Genomic DNA, 17503 nt, shown 5'->3' with positions numbered 1-17503 from the left:
CCCTGTGATTGTTTGCTGACCTGTTCACAGTGTAATCATGCCTTTCACCCAAAATCATGCTCGCATGTGACCCGATGGATAGATGAAAAGTTTTTCAGTGTGTTGGAAACATTTTTGTGTTACATGTTTCGTGTGGTAAAGGTCTACTGATTGAATTAGATTCTTGGTTTCAGGTGCAAGTTGAAGTACGTCCCAAAACAGAAACAATTGGGGCCAAAGAGGTAAGGAGGACTTTATTTGCCCTTGAAAGCATCTTGGTGTGCAGCATGCTCTAGTGCGCTGAATCGTGCGGCATTTGCAGACCCCTGCAGTCGATCCATTTGACGCCTTGGCCAGCATACTCCCACCAGTCGATCCGGTCACCCCAAAACAACCAATATTCACCGGGCCTGAGGTCAAAGAGGTACACTATGTTTCCGTAAAGTGATCAGACGTGTGATTGCACTGACACGGCATGGCTCAAGTGTGGGTAACTGTCGCATGTGTCACAGCATGATGCCACATCTGAGAAGGCTCCAAAGTGTGGAGAAAGAGATGACACGCTGCCTCCAGGTTACAGATTTGAAGATATGGTCAGTTGTATGACAAGAATATTCAACGTAGCTGAATCTGTCTGCATCACTCGTCTGTTTCTTTTTGTTTTTAATCATGTATTGTGCTCTACCACACACGAACTGAGTTTGGGATTTTGTTGCTGATTATAGTGTAGAGGGTTTACTTTGGATATCATCAGAATAATTTGACCATCTCTTAACAAAAGTATTCAGTTTTATTTAGGAAATGTTCTTGAAATTTTATTGGTCTTGTTTATTCTCTGCATGAGCACAAATCACATCATACAGTTGTGTCTCAATAAAATAGAATGTTTTAGAAAATTATGTATTATGTAATGTATTTCAAAAAGTGAAACACATACAGTGTCATTTAGCCAATTGCCTTTTCCTATATTAAAATTGTTTTCACAATCTAATAGAATTTCTCAAGTGAAAGCATTTGGGGTGTTCACAAGCTGTACGCTATAACCAGAAAAATAATGAAAAAAAATCTAATTACATTTTACTTTGTGGATAGTTAATCTAAGAGTTTCATTTTTTTGAATTGCTGCTCAAGAAAAGAAAATTTTCAATCACAATATTTTAACTTATTGAGATGCACTCGTGTATATAGTATATTACTATTAGTAGTGGGAAAACAATGGGAGGAAAAAAAACATTTTTTGTTTTCATGAACTGATAATTTAATTTTCATTGTTTGTTTTCACTGAATACAATTATAATTTTTAGGCTCCGCTTCCTGCAGATGCCATACCTAAGGATGTACCTGTAAGTGCCTTTTTTTTTCCAATGAATTATTTTGATGTGTTGACAAAGTTAAGAGAGACACTCCAACACACTAGCGTGAGGAATGTTGCATTGCAGTGCTGGGTGTCGTCTTTGTAAGCCTTACAGGACCCATCACCACCTTTACTACTGAATCTTGTTGGCTCTTGCCCAACATCCTTATTCACAAGTGGACAAAAGTATTAAAAGTACATCATAATCCATTCATTAATCAATTAGGATTTGACCTTGATCCCTTAGTTCCATCTGACATTTTTGTGTGGTATAGTTGTGAATGGCAGATGTCCAAATACTGATGCTCATTATAGAGTGGTGCGTTCACCTTTGCAATTCATGTCAGAGTTCACCCGTTCACTCATCACTGCTTCATTTCCAATTTATCATACTCCCACTTTGTCATCTCCTGTTGCAAGACATTTCTTCTTTATTTCAGTCTCGTGATCATACCCACTCATTTTGTTTCTCCAGTGTGAGTTCTGTGATTTTAAGCTTTAGTGTTTTCAATACGTACATAAGGCAGTTTTCTGTTACATGTGTCATTACAGGTAGTTTATTTGAGACTGCTTTGCCTCTTGATGGAATTTGATGGGTGTGTCTGTATTTTTCCTTCACTTCTGATCTGTTTGTGTGGTTTGAGTTATTTTGTTTGCGTGTGGTCAGAAATGCCCTCTAGTGGAGAGTTAAAAGAACTTTTGGATGATTCTCTTATCAGACTACTTTTTTGTTGAAAGAAATGTGTGTTCAGCTCATAGTGACACTGCATTTCTCCTCAGAAACCACTCAGCACAGACGAGGCCCTGGAGTCCCTTTCAGCGGGTTTCATGACGTCAACTGTTCCAACTGCACCCAAAATGCAGGAGGTCAGTCAAATGTTGAGCATGTAGTACTTACACAACTTGTCTTATAGGAATACTTATTTCCAAACTGCTTCTAGGTGTCTTAATAATATACTTTTGTCAACAACAACTACAGCACGCTTTAATAAAATGGACTTGACACCATTTTTATAATCACTTGGTTTTGTAGGGGTGGTCATGTCTCATGGAAATGAGCCACTACTCACCCCGCCCAGTCTACTTTGGGGTCAATGCTGAGTACGACTTATATATTACCATGATGACTAAATAAGCCGTATGTAAATTGAAGTTGTTTTGGATGATCAATTTACTATTAACATTTCTTCTACTCAGAAAAAAGACAATGCCACTGCCTCATCTACTGCCCCATGTTATGTTGCCCCACCACTTGTGAAGGTAGGGAAAGATGTTCAGATTCATTATTTGCATCATTTGTTTTGCATCTTGCCTTGCATCTTCAGTCCGTCTTGTCGTGATGTTTGCAGAAAGTTGACGTCCCTGCACCTAATCCATCTGTGGCAGTTCAACCTCCAGCTGATAAGAAAGCCAGGACGGAAGTTGACAGCTTCTCGTTAGAAGCTTTAATCCCCCCTGCCCAATTCAAGGTACAAAAGTAACACTGTAACTCACAATGGCACTTTTGACACAATCTCAGATGGATATTCACTTCCTTTCATTCTATTTTCTGTCCAAAATAATGCTTGTTTTTCAAATACTTCTTAAATGGTGTTAATTTAAGGGAATGACAAAACTTCAATTAGTATATCATTCTATTATATGTATCGTACAAGTAAACAGAAAAGTTGAAAAAAAAATGTGTGATGGTCAATACTGTTCCACTCCATTCCTGTAGGTGGCAGTAACTACATTGCAAACTAATTACATTGCCAACTAATGAAGGCGATGAAGCTTTTGTTGCATTGCTGATAATCCACCATTTCATGTTTTGTATACTTTTTAAATCTTGTCACCATAACTGCATGCAATTATTGTTAAAATGTTACCTTCTGTTTCCTGCATGGTAGAAAACTGTGTGTGTGGCTCCTCCCCCTGCTGAAAAGCAAAAAGTGGAAAAGGCCTCTTCTGATTTTTCTCTGAAGGCTGACTTGGACACAAGGCCCAAGACGGATGAGGTTAGTGCCATTTACTGCACTCATCATACTAAGTTTACACTAGGTTTCGCTACATAGTACTAATAAACTAACTTTATAGCCAAATGTGTCCACCGCAGATTTTTTGGGGCATACTTTCAAATTGTTTGTATTTATAACAGTACAGTACTTGACTAAATGTGGGCCAAAATGATCTTAATGAAAGTTTGCTTACTTAGGTTCAATGTGATTGTTCACTTAGGCACCTATTCATGTAGTCTGTGAGTGATTGGAGGACGGTGAGGAACACTTTGGTCATTTCTTGACCTTTTATTGAGCCAAGATGCACATGTACTACTCTGTTTGAAATCTAGGTTTAGTTGAACACAAATCTGATACATGACTTACTTATTTCATGAATGATAACATGTAGTTTGTAGTCTGACACCACATCCCATGTTGTCTCCTCAGGGTGGCTCCATGTCTACGGGTGCTCTCAGTGCTCTCGGTGACATGTTGGCAGCACCAGAGCGCAAACCAGAGCCCAAACTGAGACCTGAGGATATTGTCCCGGTAGGTGAACATTTTCATGCCGCATCGCAGGCTGTACGTTAACCACACGCAGTGACAGTCACAGAATCCCACATTCCATATTCACCTCGAAGGAGAAAAAACACAAGGAGGAAGATGCTGTCCGTGTAGGAGAGAGGGAAGACTCAATTGCACCAGAGTACAGGTTCAAGGAGGAGGACCTCAAGAAACTGCCTGCTCCCAAACCTCAGGTGAGACCCACAACAATTTAGTCTCTAAAGACTGTACGGTTGCTTGTAGTTCAATGATGAACAACTTGGATAATGTTTTTGTTTTTCCATTGTGCATCACGCAGCCCACCTTGAACACTAATGAGGCCCTGGACCTTCTGTCAGGAGACCTCTTGACCTCCTCAACTGTTCCTGCACAGGTGCACTGCACATCTCAGACAGATAACATCTAACACAATATGACACGCAGAGTTTAAAGCTGTTTGTTTTCTACTGTTGTAGAAAGCTGAAGTCCCTACTTTTGTTCCAACTGTCTCAGTGTGTCCTGCTCCACCCAAACCTTCTCAGGTGACAATTCCGACTTTTTTGTTTTCTTCCTTTTCATAATGTTAGACATATTGTGAATTGCTACTCTATAGTGTTCCCCAGGACAGTTTAATGACTTATAAATGCAGCATCATAAAGTTAAATGACAGAGCTCCATCTGTTGTTCTCTCCTCAGGGCGGCTCTTTGCCTCTGGATGCACTCAGTGCTCTTAGTGACACTCTACCAGCGGATGTACCAAGACCTGAACCCCCCAAGCTCAGACCTCAAGATATTGTCACTGTAGGAGCACAACAGTCACAACTTTTCCAGCGGTCAGATGTGATACCTAATTTACTTCTTTTTTTTTCCTTTCTTTTTTTTTTACAATAGGAGAAAAAACACAAGGAGGAAGAGGCTATCCGTGTAGGAGAGAGGGAGGACTCAATTGCACCGGAGTACAGGTTCAAGGAGGAGGAACTTAAAAAAATACCTGCTCCTAAACCTCAGGTGAGATCGGATGAATATATTTTGTGACTACTGTAGTGCAGTGATTCTAAAAAAACAACAAAAAACAAAACAAAAACCTAATTCTTATTATTTAGATTTTTTTCTGCTACAGTTCATAAGGATACAAAGTTCTCACATGGAATATATTTTTGGGACCTTTCAAGACTTAATATCGTGCGTGAAGATTTTTCAGTTTTTTTTTTTTTTTTCCTATTTGCTTCTTACAGCCCACCTTGAATACTAATGAGGCGTTAGATGTTTTGTCTGGAGCCTTGACAAGCTCCTCAGTTGCCCCAGCACAGGTAAACAATTGCTGATGTCACATACAGAATTAATGATTATTTTTTTGTATTTTGTTTCTTGTTTGGTTCAATTGCTTTTTTTTTTCCTTCTCATTTTTTTCCCTTTACAAGTGTTTTCAAGTGTTGGCTTTACAATTTTTATTTTTCTGCATGTTTGAAATAAAAATTCTCATTCTTTTTTTTTGTTTTTTGTTTTTTGTTTTTACTTTTCCCAGCAAAACCATTTCAACTGTGGACTCGTCCGACCATATTCCACTTTTCCACTTTGCATTAGTCCATACAATGAGCTAATTTTCTGGAGGTTGTTGATATATGGCCTAGTTCTTATGCTTTTTTTGTTTTGTTTTTAAATTATTAGTTGAAAGGTACTGTCAAACTAAAATAGAACCTGAGTTAGAAAGTATAACTTTGTTAATTTTGAAAATTTATTGTTTACTCCACTATGATTCCATTTTCACTCAATGCTGTTGTCTGTGTTCCCAGACCAAACAAACGTTATCCGCTCAAGATGTTTTGACTTCAACGAAATCGTCTGGTGTTCACGCATCTCTTCCTCCTTCCACCAAAAAGACACCCCGGGTAAAACTTGCAAATCATTTTTGTCAGCCATCTTCCCTGTGAGCCTTCTGTCTGTTGATTGATCATCGACTGTGTCTTGTATTTCTGCAGGTATCGGACTGTCCTCCAGTGTTAGCGCCACAAGGAAAGCCCAAGACTGATGAGGTCATCTTGAAGACCAAATAAAATGCATTGCCATAATTCTGTGTTTCTACTCTTTGTTTTAATGAGAACTATCCTGAAGTTCCAGTCTTGTCTCCTCAGGGTGACTACATGTCTCTGGATGCTCTTGGTGCTCTTGGTGACACGTTGGCAGCACCCGAGCCAACACCAGAACCGCCCAAACTTAGACCAGGGGATATCGTTTCAGTAAGAAGCACACAGCAATACTTACTACACTTTAGTTAATCCAATTCATAATTTTGTTTGGCAATAGTTTGCTAGCAAACTCCTGTGAAATGCATTGTGCAAATGCATTGACAGTTATGAATTATCCATGAATATTGTTGTATTTTTATTAGGGGGGTAAAAATTTGTGCGTTAATTTAAAGTGCCTTTAACGCCACTATTTATTTATTTTTTTAACTCTCATTTAATAATCGTCCCTTACTTGGAAAGCCTGTACTGGGGGAATTCCGGTCGCAACGCAGCAGACACATCGACGTCAAAATTTAGCAGTAATAAATGTAATAATAATGCATAGATTTGTGGAGACTGGGGTCAAGTTGTATTTTACAATTTTTAAAATGTGCAGAATTTCACAAGTTGCTTCCTGTTAAAGATTAGATAGCTCTAAATATGGAAAGAAAAATGCACTGAGCAGTCACTTTTACAAATGCAATTATGCCATCTAGTGGCAGAAAAATGACCAACACAAATCAATATCCAACTCGTTTTTTTTTTTTTTTATACATCTTTTTAATTTTAACTCAATTTTATAAATTATTATGAAATTACTGTACCAATGTAAAATATCCAGTCATATTTCTTAGTTTAACATTTTCTTTTCAACTTTTATGTTAACAGTTTGAAAATTTAAGAAAAAATATTTTATTGTACATTTAGAACATAAAATAATTGGGATTAATCCTGAGTTAACTATTGAAGTCATGCGATTAATTACGATTATAAATTTTAATTGCCTGACACTTTATATATATATATATATATATATATATATATATATATATATATATATATATATATATATATATATATATATATATATATATATATATATATATATATATATATATATATTTTTTTTTTATAGGAGAAAAAACACAAGGAGGAAGACGCCGTGCGTGTAGGAGAGAGGGAAGACTCAATTGCACCCGAGTACAGGTTCAAGGAGGAGGACCTCAGGAAACTGCCTGCTCCTAAACCTCAGGTAAGACTTGATCAAAAACAATTTGAGTGTTTGATGGTGATATCGTTTCGGTTTATACTCAAAATCTGAGAACTAGTAGCGTTCTCTGGTTTTTGTGGTCACAGATGGAAAATACTCACATGATGCATTTGGGGGTTTGATTGGAATCTAATTTTCGGATCATTTATACCTGTAGCCTACGATGAATACCAACGAGGCCCTTGACCTTCTATCTGGAGAGTTCTTGACCTCCTCTGCTGCTCCTGCTGTCCAGGCTCCCGTGGTCTCCTCCTCTGCTGCTCCTGCGCACGTATGTTGTGCTCTACTGTGTTGTGGTACCCGATGGATGCCTAAATAATGCAAGAATGTACAATTTTTAACAAATGTGTCATTATTTTTCCCATAGATCATTCTGCATCTTCTGGTGCTTTAATACTGACTTTTTCACTTTTATAAATCATGGATAAATGATACTAAGATTAAATATGTCAGTAAAATGGCTTCTACATACTTATTAACCATTACAGAAACAGACAGATGAATTTGGTAATTCCCACTGCTGTATTATGAAAACATGCTCACTTAAATTGTCTCTCCCTCAGTCCTCTGCAGATTTTGCTCTGGATGCCTTAGCGGGAGACTTTGTTTCATCGTCTGCTGCCCCCAAAGTGCAATCTGCTGCTTGTGCCCCCACAGAAACTGCCACGCAGGTGACAAAAAATGCACACAAAAAAAGTCTGAATTATTTGTGGAGTTCTTAATATTGTCAGACGATTACGATTTTAATTGTGTGTTTGCAGATGCATCTTTCTTCAGGAGCAGACGGTGCCCTGGATGCCCTATCAGAAACTCTGATCACGGAAATCAAACCCGCCCCTCAGCCAGCCCCCGTTCCTGCCAAAGACCTCGTCAAGGTGGGAAAAAAAGACCATTCGGAGAATTAGGATATTAAATGATAAATCTTGTCGTTTGTCATCAATGTGTGGATCAATGGAAGTGCTCATCAGAAGTGTGTCATTTCTTTTGTACAGGAGAAGAAGGCTGTTGAAGAGAGGCTCATAAAAATGGGGGAGAGAGACGACACTCTTCCACCCGAGTACAGACCCACTGAGGAGGATCTGAAGGTAACACAAAACTCTATGTGATGCCATCAAAAGACCTGCTTTCGTTTAAAAGTGCAGGAAAGCTAACGACTGTATTTCCTCACATAGTGGCAGCCCAAATTGACAACTAGTACAGTTTAGTGGTCCAGTTGACTAAATGAACGACATTAGCGATTCTGGCGACTACATGAGGAAATACAGAACTATTCAGTGTGCGTAATACAAACTGACATGAATGAAATTCCTTTTTTATAGAAAATGGCCGAAGCTAAGGCTAACGCGGACACCAAACCAAAGACGGTGAGTCCCTCACACAATACAATAATGATACATGATGTGCATATTATGGAAGTTGACGTTCTGTCCTTTGCATACCTGTCCAATGAAGTCTATGGACGATAAGACGGCTTTGGACTTGCTGTCCAGTGATTTCGGCATGCCGTCTGCTGCCGCCGCCACAAAGCTGACACCGCCTTTGCTTGACTCAGCACCCCTGAAGGTAACGCAAAAATTGACTTCCAACAATTACTGCAGTAAAATGAATCAACAGGATTTGCAGTCAAGTAAATATTTGTTCTCATTGGATAAATGATTCCGAACCTTTGACGATGACCTCATCTGAGTGTACTTGCAAATGGACTTGACTTGACTTGACTTGACTTAATGTGAAATCTGGGCTTGTTTTATTCAACACAAAGCTATTATGCTGTTGTATCAAGGAAAAAAGTGGAAGGATGATTGTAAATTCTGCCATCTAGTGGAAGAACATTTCATTGTTTTGTTTGTCACCATGCGTCACTGGCATGCATACCGACAAAAATACATTAGCAATAATCCATCCATCCATCCATTTTCTTAACCGCTTGCTCCTCACAAGTGTTGCTGGGGTGCTGGAGCCTATCTCATCTGGCTTCGGGCAGTAGGCGTGGTACACCCTGGACTGGTTGCCAGGCAATCGCAGGGCACACAGAGATGAAACAACCATCCACACTCATCAAGCACACCTAGGGACAATTCGGAGCGCCCAATTAACCTGCCATGCATGTCTTCGGAATGTGGGAGGAGACCGGAGCACCCGGCGAAGACCCAATCAGGCACGGGGAGAACATGCAAACTCCACCCAGGAAGGTCCGAGCCTGGACTCGAACCGGAGACCTCAGAACTGGGAGGCGGATGTGCTAACCAGGCATCCACCGTGCCGTCCACATTAGCAATAATCAATAAATCATTTGTGAACAGAGTAAATGAAATAGGATATTTTCCCATGCCACGTTTTTTTTTTTTTTTTCATTGGGAATGACTGATTTTGTAGTGATTCAAACAGTTTGAAACATTTCAACACGCCCCACAAACATGGTAGACGTGTCGTGTTTTCTCATAATTTCACATAAGGAAAAAAAGTAATGGATTTGCTTGTTTAGTGCATTGCAAGAATTCTAAAATAAAATATCTCCCAAAAATAAGGTCGCGCAAGAATGGACTCATTTGTTGAAATGAGAATTAAATACCTCCAAGAGGGAAAAACAGTATAACAGTTGAACAGTGCCATTATCTTCATATATTTATTCTGTAAATTTATGTATTTTGTTATTGTTGACAGTTCAGCAGCGAATGGATGAGGAGTTTTTCTAATATTAAACCATGTGATAACTCTTAAAAGGCAGCACTTTATTTGTAACATAAATAAATCACCATTATCGTAGGAGTGTTTTTACATAAGCCCTGTAAGTTCTAGTATGTTTATGCATTCTCGGTGATTAATACTCAAGGCAACTTTATTGCCATTTCAAATATTTGTTTCAGCCCATGCCCGGTCCTGTTCTGGACACACTGGCTGGCACCCTCCTTCCAGATGACCCAGCATTCAAGGCTAAGGCAGCCACAGCCAGGGTAAATAAAAAAAATAATAATGAGTTACTGTTAAGCTGGGTTAAAGCATAATATTTATAAATATGTCCTGTTAATGAGTTAAAACAAAACAAAGCAAGTATCTTCAATGACATCCTGGATTTCTTATGCTCAACAACCCCCTCTAGAGGTTGTCACTAGCCCAACTGTATAAATTGACCCCGAGTTTGCATAGCTTGACTTAAGTGTCAACTTTGTTACCTACAGAGCAAGAGCAAGTCAAAGTCAAAGTCTAAAGTAAGCAAGCTGCATGAAGACGTACGGTTTTGCGCAACAAACGATTATTTACCAGCCTGTCTGTGCTTGACGCTGCACACAGCTGCATGCAGTGCGCTTCACAAATGTATTTAGCCAGACTGTATGCAGAAGGTTCCCCCTGGTGTTACTTTTCTTTAACTGACGCTTGTGTTCCAGAAACAGCACGCATCAGAGCCTCCTTCCGACAAGCAGCTCCCTGGCCAACACAGCTCAGACATCGTAGCCACGTCTACGCAGCAGGGAAGGAAGAACTAGACGACTTTCTGTCAGGTTTGTCAGTTTGTGCGCTTGAGGAGGAGGAAATGTCTGTTCTAGTGATGGACCGATTCGTTTTTCAAGGCAGATAACAATAACGATTATTAGTAAATGAGACCGATAACCGGCATTCATTGCAGTAAAAAAGAGAAAATATTAGTGTCAACCAAGGTTATTTTAATTTACTAAAACTAACGAAAAAAAATTCAAACTAAAATTAAAAAAACAATTTCGTTCACAAAATGAAATAAAAACAAATGCTTTTTTAAAAAAAAAATGAAACTACATTTTCTGTTTACAAAACTAACTATAATTATTGCAAAATGTCCTTTGTTTTAGTCTTTGGTAATTAACTTAATGCATGAGCCTTTGGGGATGATTTTAAATGTGATTGTAAGTAGATTTATTTGGATATTAACTGGAAGTGATGTCTTCTAGCAGCAGCCAATAGAAAAGCACCTTGAGATGACATCACTCCCATGGTGTTTTTTTTTAAAGGGTTACTTGACTCATTCAGCCATTTTCAGTGGTAAAATGTCCAGAATGAACTTGATAACTACTTTTTTTTTGTATACAATTAATACCTTTAAAAACTACTTTTTCCTCTTGCTGTGAACTGAAGATGACATCACCTGTACCGAGGAAGTAAGGACCAATCATGGCTCACCTGTTTTATGGGTTTGGTTAGCAAACTGAGCCATGATTGGTCGTTACCTGCTTCCTCAGCACAGGTGATGTCATCTTCAGTCGACAGCAAGTGAAAAAAAAAAAAAAAAAAAAACCTTTTTAAAGGTATTAATTCTACAAAAATAATGACGTTATCAAATTAAATTAATTCTGGACGAAATATTCACTTTTTACCACGACCCTTGTGAGGAATAAGCGGTCAAGAAAATGGATGGATATTCGTTTTTTACAGCTGAAAATGGCTCAATGTCAAGTATCTCTTTAAATATTGCACAAAAGTAATACACATTAAAAACAAAACTAAAGCTAATACTGAAACTAACTAAGCTAAAATGAAGCATTTATTAAATAACTTAAAATTAATAAAAAATTAACAGAACCGCCCTGAAAACTAATTAAAACTAAATTGAAATAAAAAACAAAACTCAAAATGAAATAAAAACTAACTAAAATTAAAAATTCCAAAACTATAATAACCCTGATGTCAACATTAAAAAAAAATTAAATAAATAAAAAATAATTCCAATTTTAATTATAAAGAATTGACAGCTTTGTTTAAAAATTACGGATAGACCGATTATCGGCTGGGCCGATATTCAGCATTGAAGAATATCGGCCATTTTGAATAATCATATGCCCGATAAAGGCTCCATTTTTAAAAAAAAAAGTGTTAACTTCAGGGATCTAATGATTTAAATTTCCAGAGATAATTCTGGCCCTGCACTTTCTGTTTTTGTTTGACATTAAAACTCTAAGATTAGTCAAATTTTAATACAGTACTTCAGATATATAAAATTTTTGAAAACCTTATTTACTGTAGAAAACAATAGGGAGCTATATTAAGTTTTTATTTACATTTTGAAAACATATTACTGCCCCTGGGAAATCACTGAAGTTTTTGTTGAATTCTTTTTGAAACAAAGATGTCTATTGACAATTATTTTTTTTTACTCCAATATTTAACCAATCCTAAAAGTTGTCCAATAAACATTCTTAGAAATTAAAAAAAAAAAAAAACAGCTGGCGTTTGTATTTTTTATTTATTTATTTATTTTCAAAATTTGATGCCAATATTTTCCCTTTTAGAAAATGAATATAAAGTTTTCTAAAATGTTAACTTTTTTTTTCTTTCTTTTTTTTTAAATAAAAAGTGTACGGAGTTCCCAGTGTTAGCATAATTTTTTATAAAGTTGAAATTTAAATATATCTATAAATGAAATGTTCCCTGTTTTTCACTGAACAACAAATGCATGCGACTGTAGTGTAAAGTTCTGGATGGGAACTTCCATTGGTTCTGGTATCTTAATGTTCACGATATTATATTAACAGTAATAACCAGAAAATGGCATTTTCTCAGTCAAAATATTTACTGGATGCCGGAAAGATTGAGTACACAGCTGCGGAGCCCTCTTCTATTAGTATGCAGAAGAGGAACTGATGTATTCAAAATCGTCCCTGCACTTATACTGTCTAGGCCGTCTGCCCACATGGATGAACGGCTCAGCTTCCCCATGGGAGAATGTGTGACCTTAACTGGTTTATACTGGATACGTATGTCAGAATGCAGACAGATAGAAATGCGCCAAACAAGGACGAATAACAGCGACACAACAGGCTAGCTCAAGTTACCTATCTAATCATTAAGAGTCCTAATTTACCTGTAGATAATTTGGGGTTTTCGTCAGGGTTCATAAAAGGTTTCAAAAGACCTTCACAGACTGAATTGTCATTGTCTGAATATGTTCAAAATGTCTTTGTTACAAGTAAAAACTGTCTGTGTGAACATCTTCCAAATCCTGATGAAAACCCTAAATTCGCTACGAGAACTTAACAAATCTGATGTACAATTTTCAAAAGTTAGCTTTTTATAATTAGTACAACTAAATAAGTCCGCGATTGTGTTGCAGGTTGCTGGTGACCTCCAGAGGCCTTTGTGGAAGCACCAGCGGGGACCCTCCTCTCTGCATTCAGATTGTACTTTTATGAAATCATCAAGGATGTACACTAGTTGAACGACAAACCTACAAACATATACACACTTACGTACAACCATGCCTTTTTTTTTTTTTTTTTTTGCTTGGTTTCACTTTTAGTCAAGGAGGAGGAGCTTTCGGTTTCTGTCCGTGTAGCGAGACATGCTGGAAAAAAACAAGTTTGCTGGTCAATGTGGAGAAGGAAGGTGACGTCCGTGTCTTGTTTTAGTTCTCCCGCAACACGACGGCTGCTTGAGCTTGTTGACTGTCGGCTTACGCGAGCAGTGCGGAGTCCGTGTATAGTGTTAAGATGTGCAATGCTTGATGCAAATGTTTTCTGTCATCAAGTGCCATTAAGGCGCTTTGTTCACTTTTATTTGAGACTATACTTATAAATATGCAGCGTTGTCTGACTCTAGGTGGCTTACATTCTTGCAAATGCCATTTTTGAGAAATATCTAATAGGGTCTTTGGTATGTATTTTGTAAAAAAAAAAAAAAAGTACTGGTGTCCACAATTGCACTTTGTAAACAAAGGTGGTGTTTACAACAAACTGTAAAAACAGAAAAAAATGGAAAAAAAACAACCCTATATTTTACTATAAGAAAACACTGTATGACTTACAAAAGGGCTTTGATATGTTAAGTAAATGCAAAAACTATTTTTCTCTCTCCTATCGTTTGTTTGGGTGTGCAAGAGATGAGATATTTTACATATGGGAATACTAATTGAACCTAATAAAGTCTAATCGGTATATGTGTATTTTACACACCATTTGTGCCTAAAAATATTTTTGAACTACTTTGATGCATGGAAAAGTACTGTTAAGAACATCTTTTATGATTACTTAAAGGTGCAAGGGATCCGTGTGTGTGTGTTAAACCTTAACAGGAACAAAAAACTCCTGACTTGGTGGTTTTTCACGTTGCAAAAAAAAAAAAAAAAAAAGTTTTAGCAGCCCACTTCCTGTTCACTTCGGGGGGCTTCAACACAACATCTATTTTGCTAAAAACATTGAATGTTTATATTATATTTTCGCCAAGATCCTGAATGACTGATGGTGATGCAAATGAGCGGGTTTGTTGAAAATAAGTGACAAGATAATGAACATTAATAAAGACAAATAATTCATTGAAATTAAATCGAGTGCTCTTTGAGTTTTCATAATTCATAGCAATGGAAGATTTGTAAAATAATGTGCATAAGCGAATGAGCGGGCTTGATGAGTTAAAAACATGACAACACTGAACGTGCATAAATACAAAATTCATTTGAATTAAATAGTGCTCTTTGATTTTACATCTCAAATTTAATACTGTGCACAAATATGACTTCAACTATATGATCTACAAAAAACACGAACTTAAAAATTACGTACTAATTTGAAAATTAAAAAAAAAAACAGAAGTTACAAAAAGCAATCTTCTAAACGTATTTTGAAAGTAAACAGTACTCTATGCAAAATTCTTAAAATGTTATTAGAGAAATGTACATAATAAATTCATATTTAAAAACCAGTACAATAATTTGGATGAATAAACATTCATCCTAATGAAATAAAATACAATATTTGGATCTATATGTTTAACATTCGTTCATTAATGGATGTATTACAGCACTTTTTTTTTAACAAAAATAATTCAACTTATTCATTACAAAAAAAAAAAATTGGAAAGCCTCATCCACTAAAGGGAGTTGAAAACTGTTGCGAACTGTACTTGAATTTTGTTGAATCACAATCGAATGTTTATAGACGTGTCATGTACAATAATCAAGCGTGTGGCTGTTGTTGTTTTCCAGGAGCTGTTTTCTTCTGCGGCCTGAGAAAGACAACAAAAAAAAGCATATTGAGATGGAGGTTTGCGTATTAATATCTTTAGTTTATTCAATTTAATTTTTATTCTAGTCTGTATATATTTAGTCATGACAACATTGAGCCTTTGAAATGTCATTTTGCAGAGAAGCAGTAATAAAAATATTCTATTCCTAATTTACCATAAGGAGCTATTTAATTTGATAATTAAATTTAGAAATGTGGTCCATTAATTACACCAGAATATAATTTAAAATGTACATTTCTTTTTCATATATGAATTCACATTCCTGTTTAGTCCGCATATGACAGGTACACATTTTCATCATAATGCCATATTAGCTGGACTTAAACCAAGTAAGCTCAGTCTGTCTAAAATATGGGCCACAATTTCAATAAATACAATTATTACATTGCATAATTAAATTATAAACCAACACACCTCTTTTTATAATAATGATGTGGGCATCTTCGTGTCCTCACACCTGCAACGACAACCAACAAATTCAACTGCAGTCAAATGAAGATATTTCCCAAGGTGTTTTAAAAAAAAAAATAATAATAATAATAATTAAAAAAAAAAATAATGCAAACAACGCCACTTGCGTATTTGGCACATTGAAAATGACTTACGATTGCAGTACACGACGATAATGAGGATGAAGAGGAGGAGAAGGCCACAACTGCCAGCTAGTGGAATCAGTATGATGGGGTTACACAACATGGATTCACCTAATAAAAATAACAATAATAAAAAGTATTGATTTACTTCCCTGTATTTATCAGGAATGCAAGCGAACAGTCACGACTCGAGAGTGACATGACTAACGTACCGTGCTTAGTAACATTCAAACAAGCACATGGCAAGGTGGTTATTGCTAGTTTGCGTTTGTCTGTGGGGGGCACAGGAGCTTGTGACACAGCTTCCATTTTTTCTGAAGAGAAAAAAATATATTATCAAATATACATTCACTTTTGACTATGAAAATCAAATTTCACCTGTGAGCAGCCGGGTGACGTCGCCAAATATCAATTCGTTGTTTTTAAGTGACGCACAACTGTAAATACCGCTGTCACGACCTTTGTCGAAGGACTTCAGAATGAGGATGTCCTCACGGATTCGGAGGTCACTGAAGATGGATGAGAAGGATTTACTTTCGGACTTTGCCATGCCATTGTTGGAGAACGACGCCAGGAACTCCATGCCGGATTTGTCCACTACTCGAAACCACGTAATCATGGAGCCAATATCAGAGGGCCTACATTTCATCTCTATTCTCTGCTCTTCTTTGCTTTTCACATCTATACCGACTCCCGCAGTTAGCTCTGGAAGAAAGTAGGAATTTATTCTCGTTTCATTCATGTAACAGTAAAAATATTTACGAGGAACTTACTGTTGTAAAACAACAAGGTCGCCAGGATGGGAATCCACTGTTGATCCATTTGAAAGTGCAGAACTGCTGAGGATGTTTGTGGTGTCAGGAGGGAGTCTGCTTGTGAGAGAGGACATGCGGGCCACGCCCCCTCCTGAGGTGTCAAACGTCCTCGTTGCAGCAGCGCTGCATCGAGGTTAGAGGTGTGCGATACTGCAAATGTTGGTATCGATCCGATACCAAGGAAATACCGGGACGGTATCGCCGATACTGATGTCGATACTTTTTGAAAATTATAATATATATATATATATATATATATATATAAACACATTTTCATTTATTTCAGGCAATAACGTACAGTTGAACACAGTTGCAACAATTCATACTGTAGTTTCATAATATGAACATAAAAAAAATAAGAGAAAAAAAAAAGAAAAATTATGATTTTGCCTGAAACGGAGTGGGGAGAAGCAAATTTATTTAATCCCACTCCCATCTCTATAAAACCCAAATATACAATACTTCCTATAAATTACAGTATTGCTATCAATTTATTTTTTTTATCAATATATAAACAATATAACGCCATACAATTATTCTTGTTAAGTGCTAATAATGGTGATGTTACCTTAGATAACAGATATCACATTCTTATGGTTCATACCAACAATGGTAATACATTATATATTCCAAGAATATAATAGAACAATACATAAACATACATATAAACTTTAGTAATCGACAATACCAACAGTAGTAACAGCAATGACATATTTGCACCAAGTGGTTATAAATTCAAGGCCCTCGGATATATTGTGACCAAACCATGTTTTTATATAACATTTTAAAATCTCGAAATATTTTGGGATTGCTTATGTTGAGTACCCAGACTGTTCCAATATTTCTAATGTTCTAAGGTAGCTGTATCACCAAATTGTTTATTCACAATCAATTTTCAACCTTTAAGTCATTTTGGGTTGTTTCTTTTTTAAAGGACACAATTAAGACAAACTGCTGATAAATAGAAATTTATCAATA

General features: G+C 36.7%; 2 protein-coding genes across 35 annotated transcripts in view; one reads left to right on the top strand and one right to left on the bottom strand.

The window, feature by feature from the left end:
• cast (calpastatin) overlaps nucleotides 1–14050 on the top strand; it is a 44802-nt gene extending 30752 nt beyond the window's left edge. For 30 of the 34 annotated variants that reach the window (XM_077528839.1, XM_077528838.1, XM_077528856.1 and 27 more), the window contains 29 exons: nucleotides 174–221; nucleotides 302–403; nucleotides 492–572; nucleotides 1284–1322; nucleotides 2114–2200; nucleotides 2531–2593; nucleotides 2683–2802; nucleotides 3223–3330; nucleotides 3760–3861; nucleotides 3954–4070; nucleotides 4175–4249; nucleotides 4332–4397; nucleotides 4552–4656; nucleotides 4747–4863; nucleotides 5091–5165; nucleotides 5649–5744; nucleotides 5835–5888; nucleotides 5988–6092; nucleotides 6997–7113; nucleotides 7289–7402; nucleotides 7695–7802; nucleotides 7893–8006; nucleotides 8124–8216; nucleotides 8451–8495; nucleotides 8584–8694; nucleotides 9999–10085; nucleotides 10311–10340; nucleotides 10518–10631; nucleotides 13211–14050. In XM_077528839.1, the coding sequence (XP_077384965.1) occupies nucleotides 174–221; nucleotides 302–403; nucleotides 492–572; nucleotides 1284–1322; nucleotides 2114–2200; nucleotides 2531–2593; nucleotides 2683–2802; nucleotides 3223–3330; nucleotides 3760–3861; nucleotides 3954–4070; nucleotides 4175–4249; nucleotides 4332–4397; nucleotides 4552–4656; nucleotides 4747–4863; nucleotides 5091–5165; nucleotides 5649–5744; nucleotides 5835–5888; nucleotides 5988–6092; nucleotides 6997–7113; nucleotides 7289–7402; nucleotides 7695–7802; nucleotides 7893–8006; nucleotides 8124–8216; nucleotides 8451–8495; nucleotides 8584–8694; nucleotides 9999–10085; nucleotides 10311–10340; nucleotides 10518–10616 (2478 nt within the window). In that variant the 3' untranslated portion in view covers nucleotides 10617–10631; nucleotides 13211–14050. The remainder of the gene's footprint in view (nucleotides 1–173; nucleotides 222–301; nucleotides 404–491; nucleotides 573–1283; nucleotides 1323–2113; nucleotides 2201–2530; nucleotides 2594–2682; nucleotides 2803–3222; nucleotides 3331–3759; nucleotides 3862–3953; nucleotides 4071–4174; nucleotides 4250–4331; nucleotides 4398–4551; nucleotides 4657–4746; nucleotides 4864–5090; nucleotides 5166–5648; nucleotides 5745–5834; nucleotides 5889–5987; nucleotides 6093–6996; nucleotides 7114–7288; nucleotides 7403–7694; nucleotides 7803–7892; nucleotides 8007–8123; nucleotides 8217–8450; nucleotides 8496–8583; nucleotides 8695–9998; nucleotides 10086–10310; nucleotides 10341–10517; nucleotides 10632–13210) is intronic. The other 4 variants (XM_077528842.1, XM_077528841.1, XM_077528850.1 and 1 more) reach the window with 4 other exon arrangements.
• Nucleotides 14051–14318: 268 nt separating this feature from the next.
• Nucleotides 14319–17193, bottom strand: cd8a (CD8a molecule). The gene is made up of 6 exons (XM_077528873.1): nucleotides 16484–17193; nucleotides 16089–16415; nucleotides 15923–16024; nucleotides 15723–15821; nucleotides 15532–15574; nucleotides 14319–15096 (listed from the first exon to the last, which is right to left on the bottom strand). The coding sequence occupies exons 1-6, from the start codon at nucleotides 16800–16802 to the stop codon at nucleotides 15048–15050; spliced, it is 939 nt and encodes a 312-aa protein (XP_077384999.1). The 5' UTR covers nucleotides 16803–17193; the 3' UTR covers nucleotides 14319–15047.
• Nucleotides 17194–17503: the final 310 nt, after the last annotated feature.

This window comes from Festucalex cinctus, chromosome 8, assembly GCF_051991245.1.
Source record: "Festucalex cinctus isolate MCC-2025b chromosome 8, RoL_Fcin_1.0, whole genome shotgun sequence".
NCBI classification, from domain to species: Eukaryota; Metazoa; Chordata; class Actinopteri; order Syngnathiformes; family Syngnathidae; genus Festucalex; species Festucalex cinctus.
The sequence above is the reverse complement of the archived record's forward strand: the minus strand, read 5'-3'. Positions and strand labels throughout refer to the sequence as shown.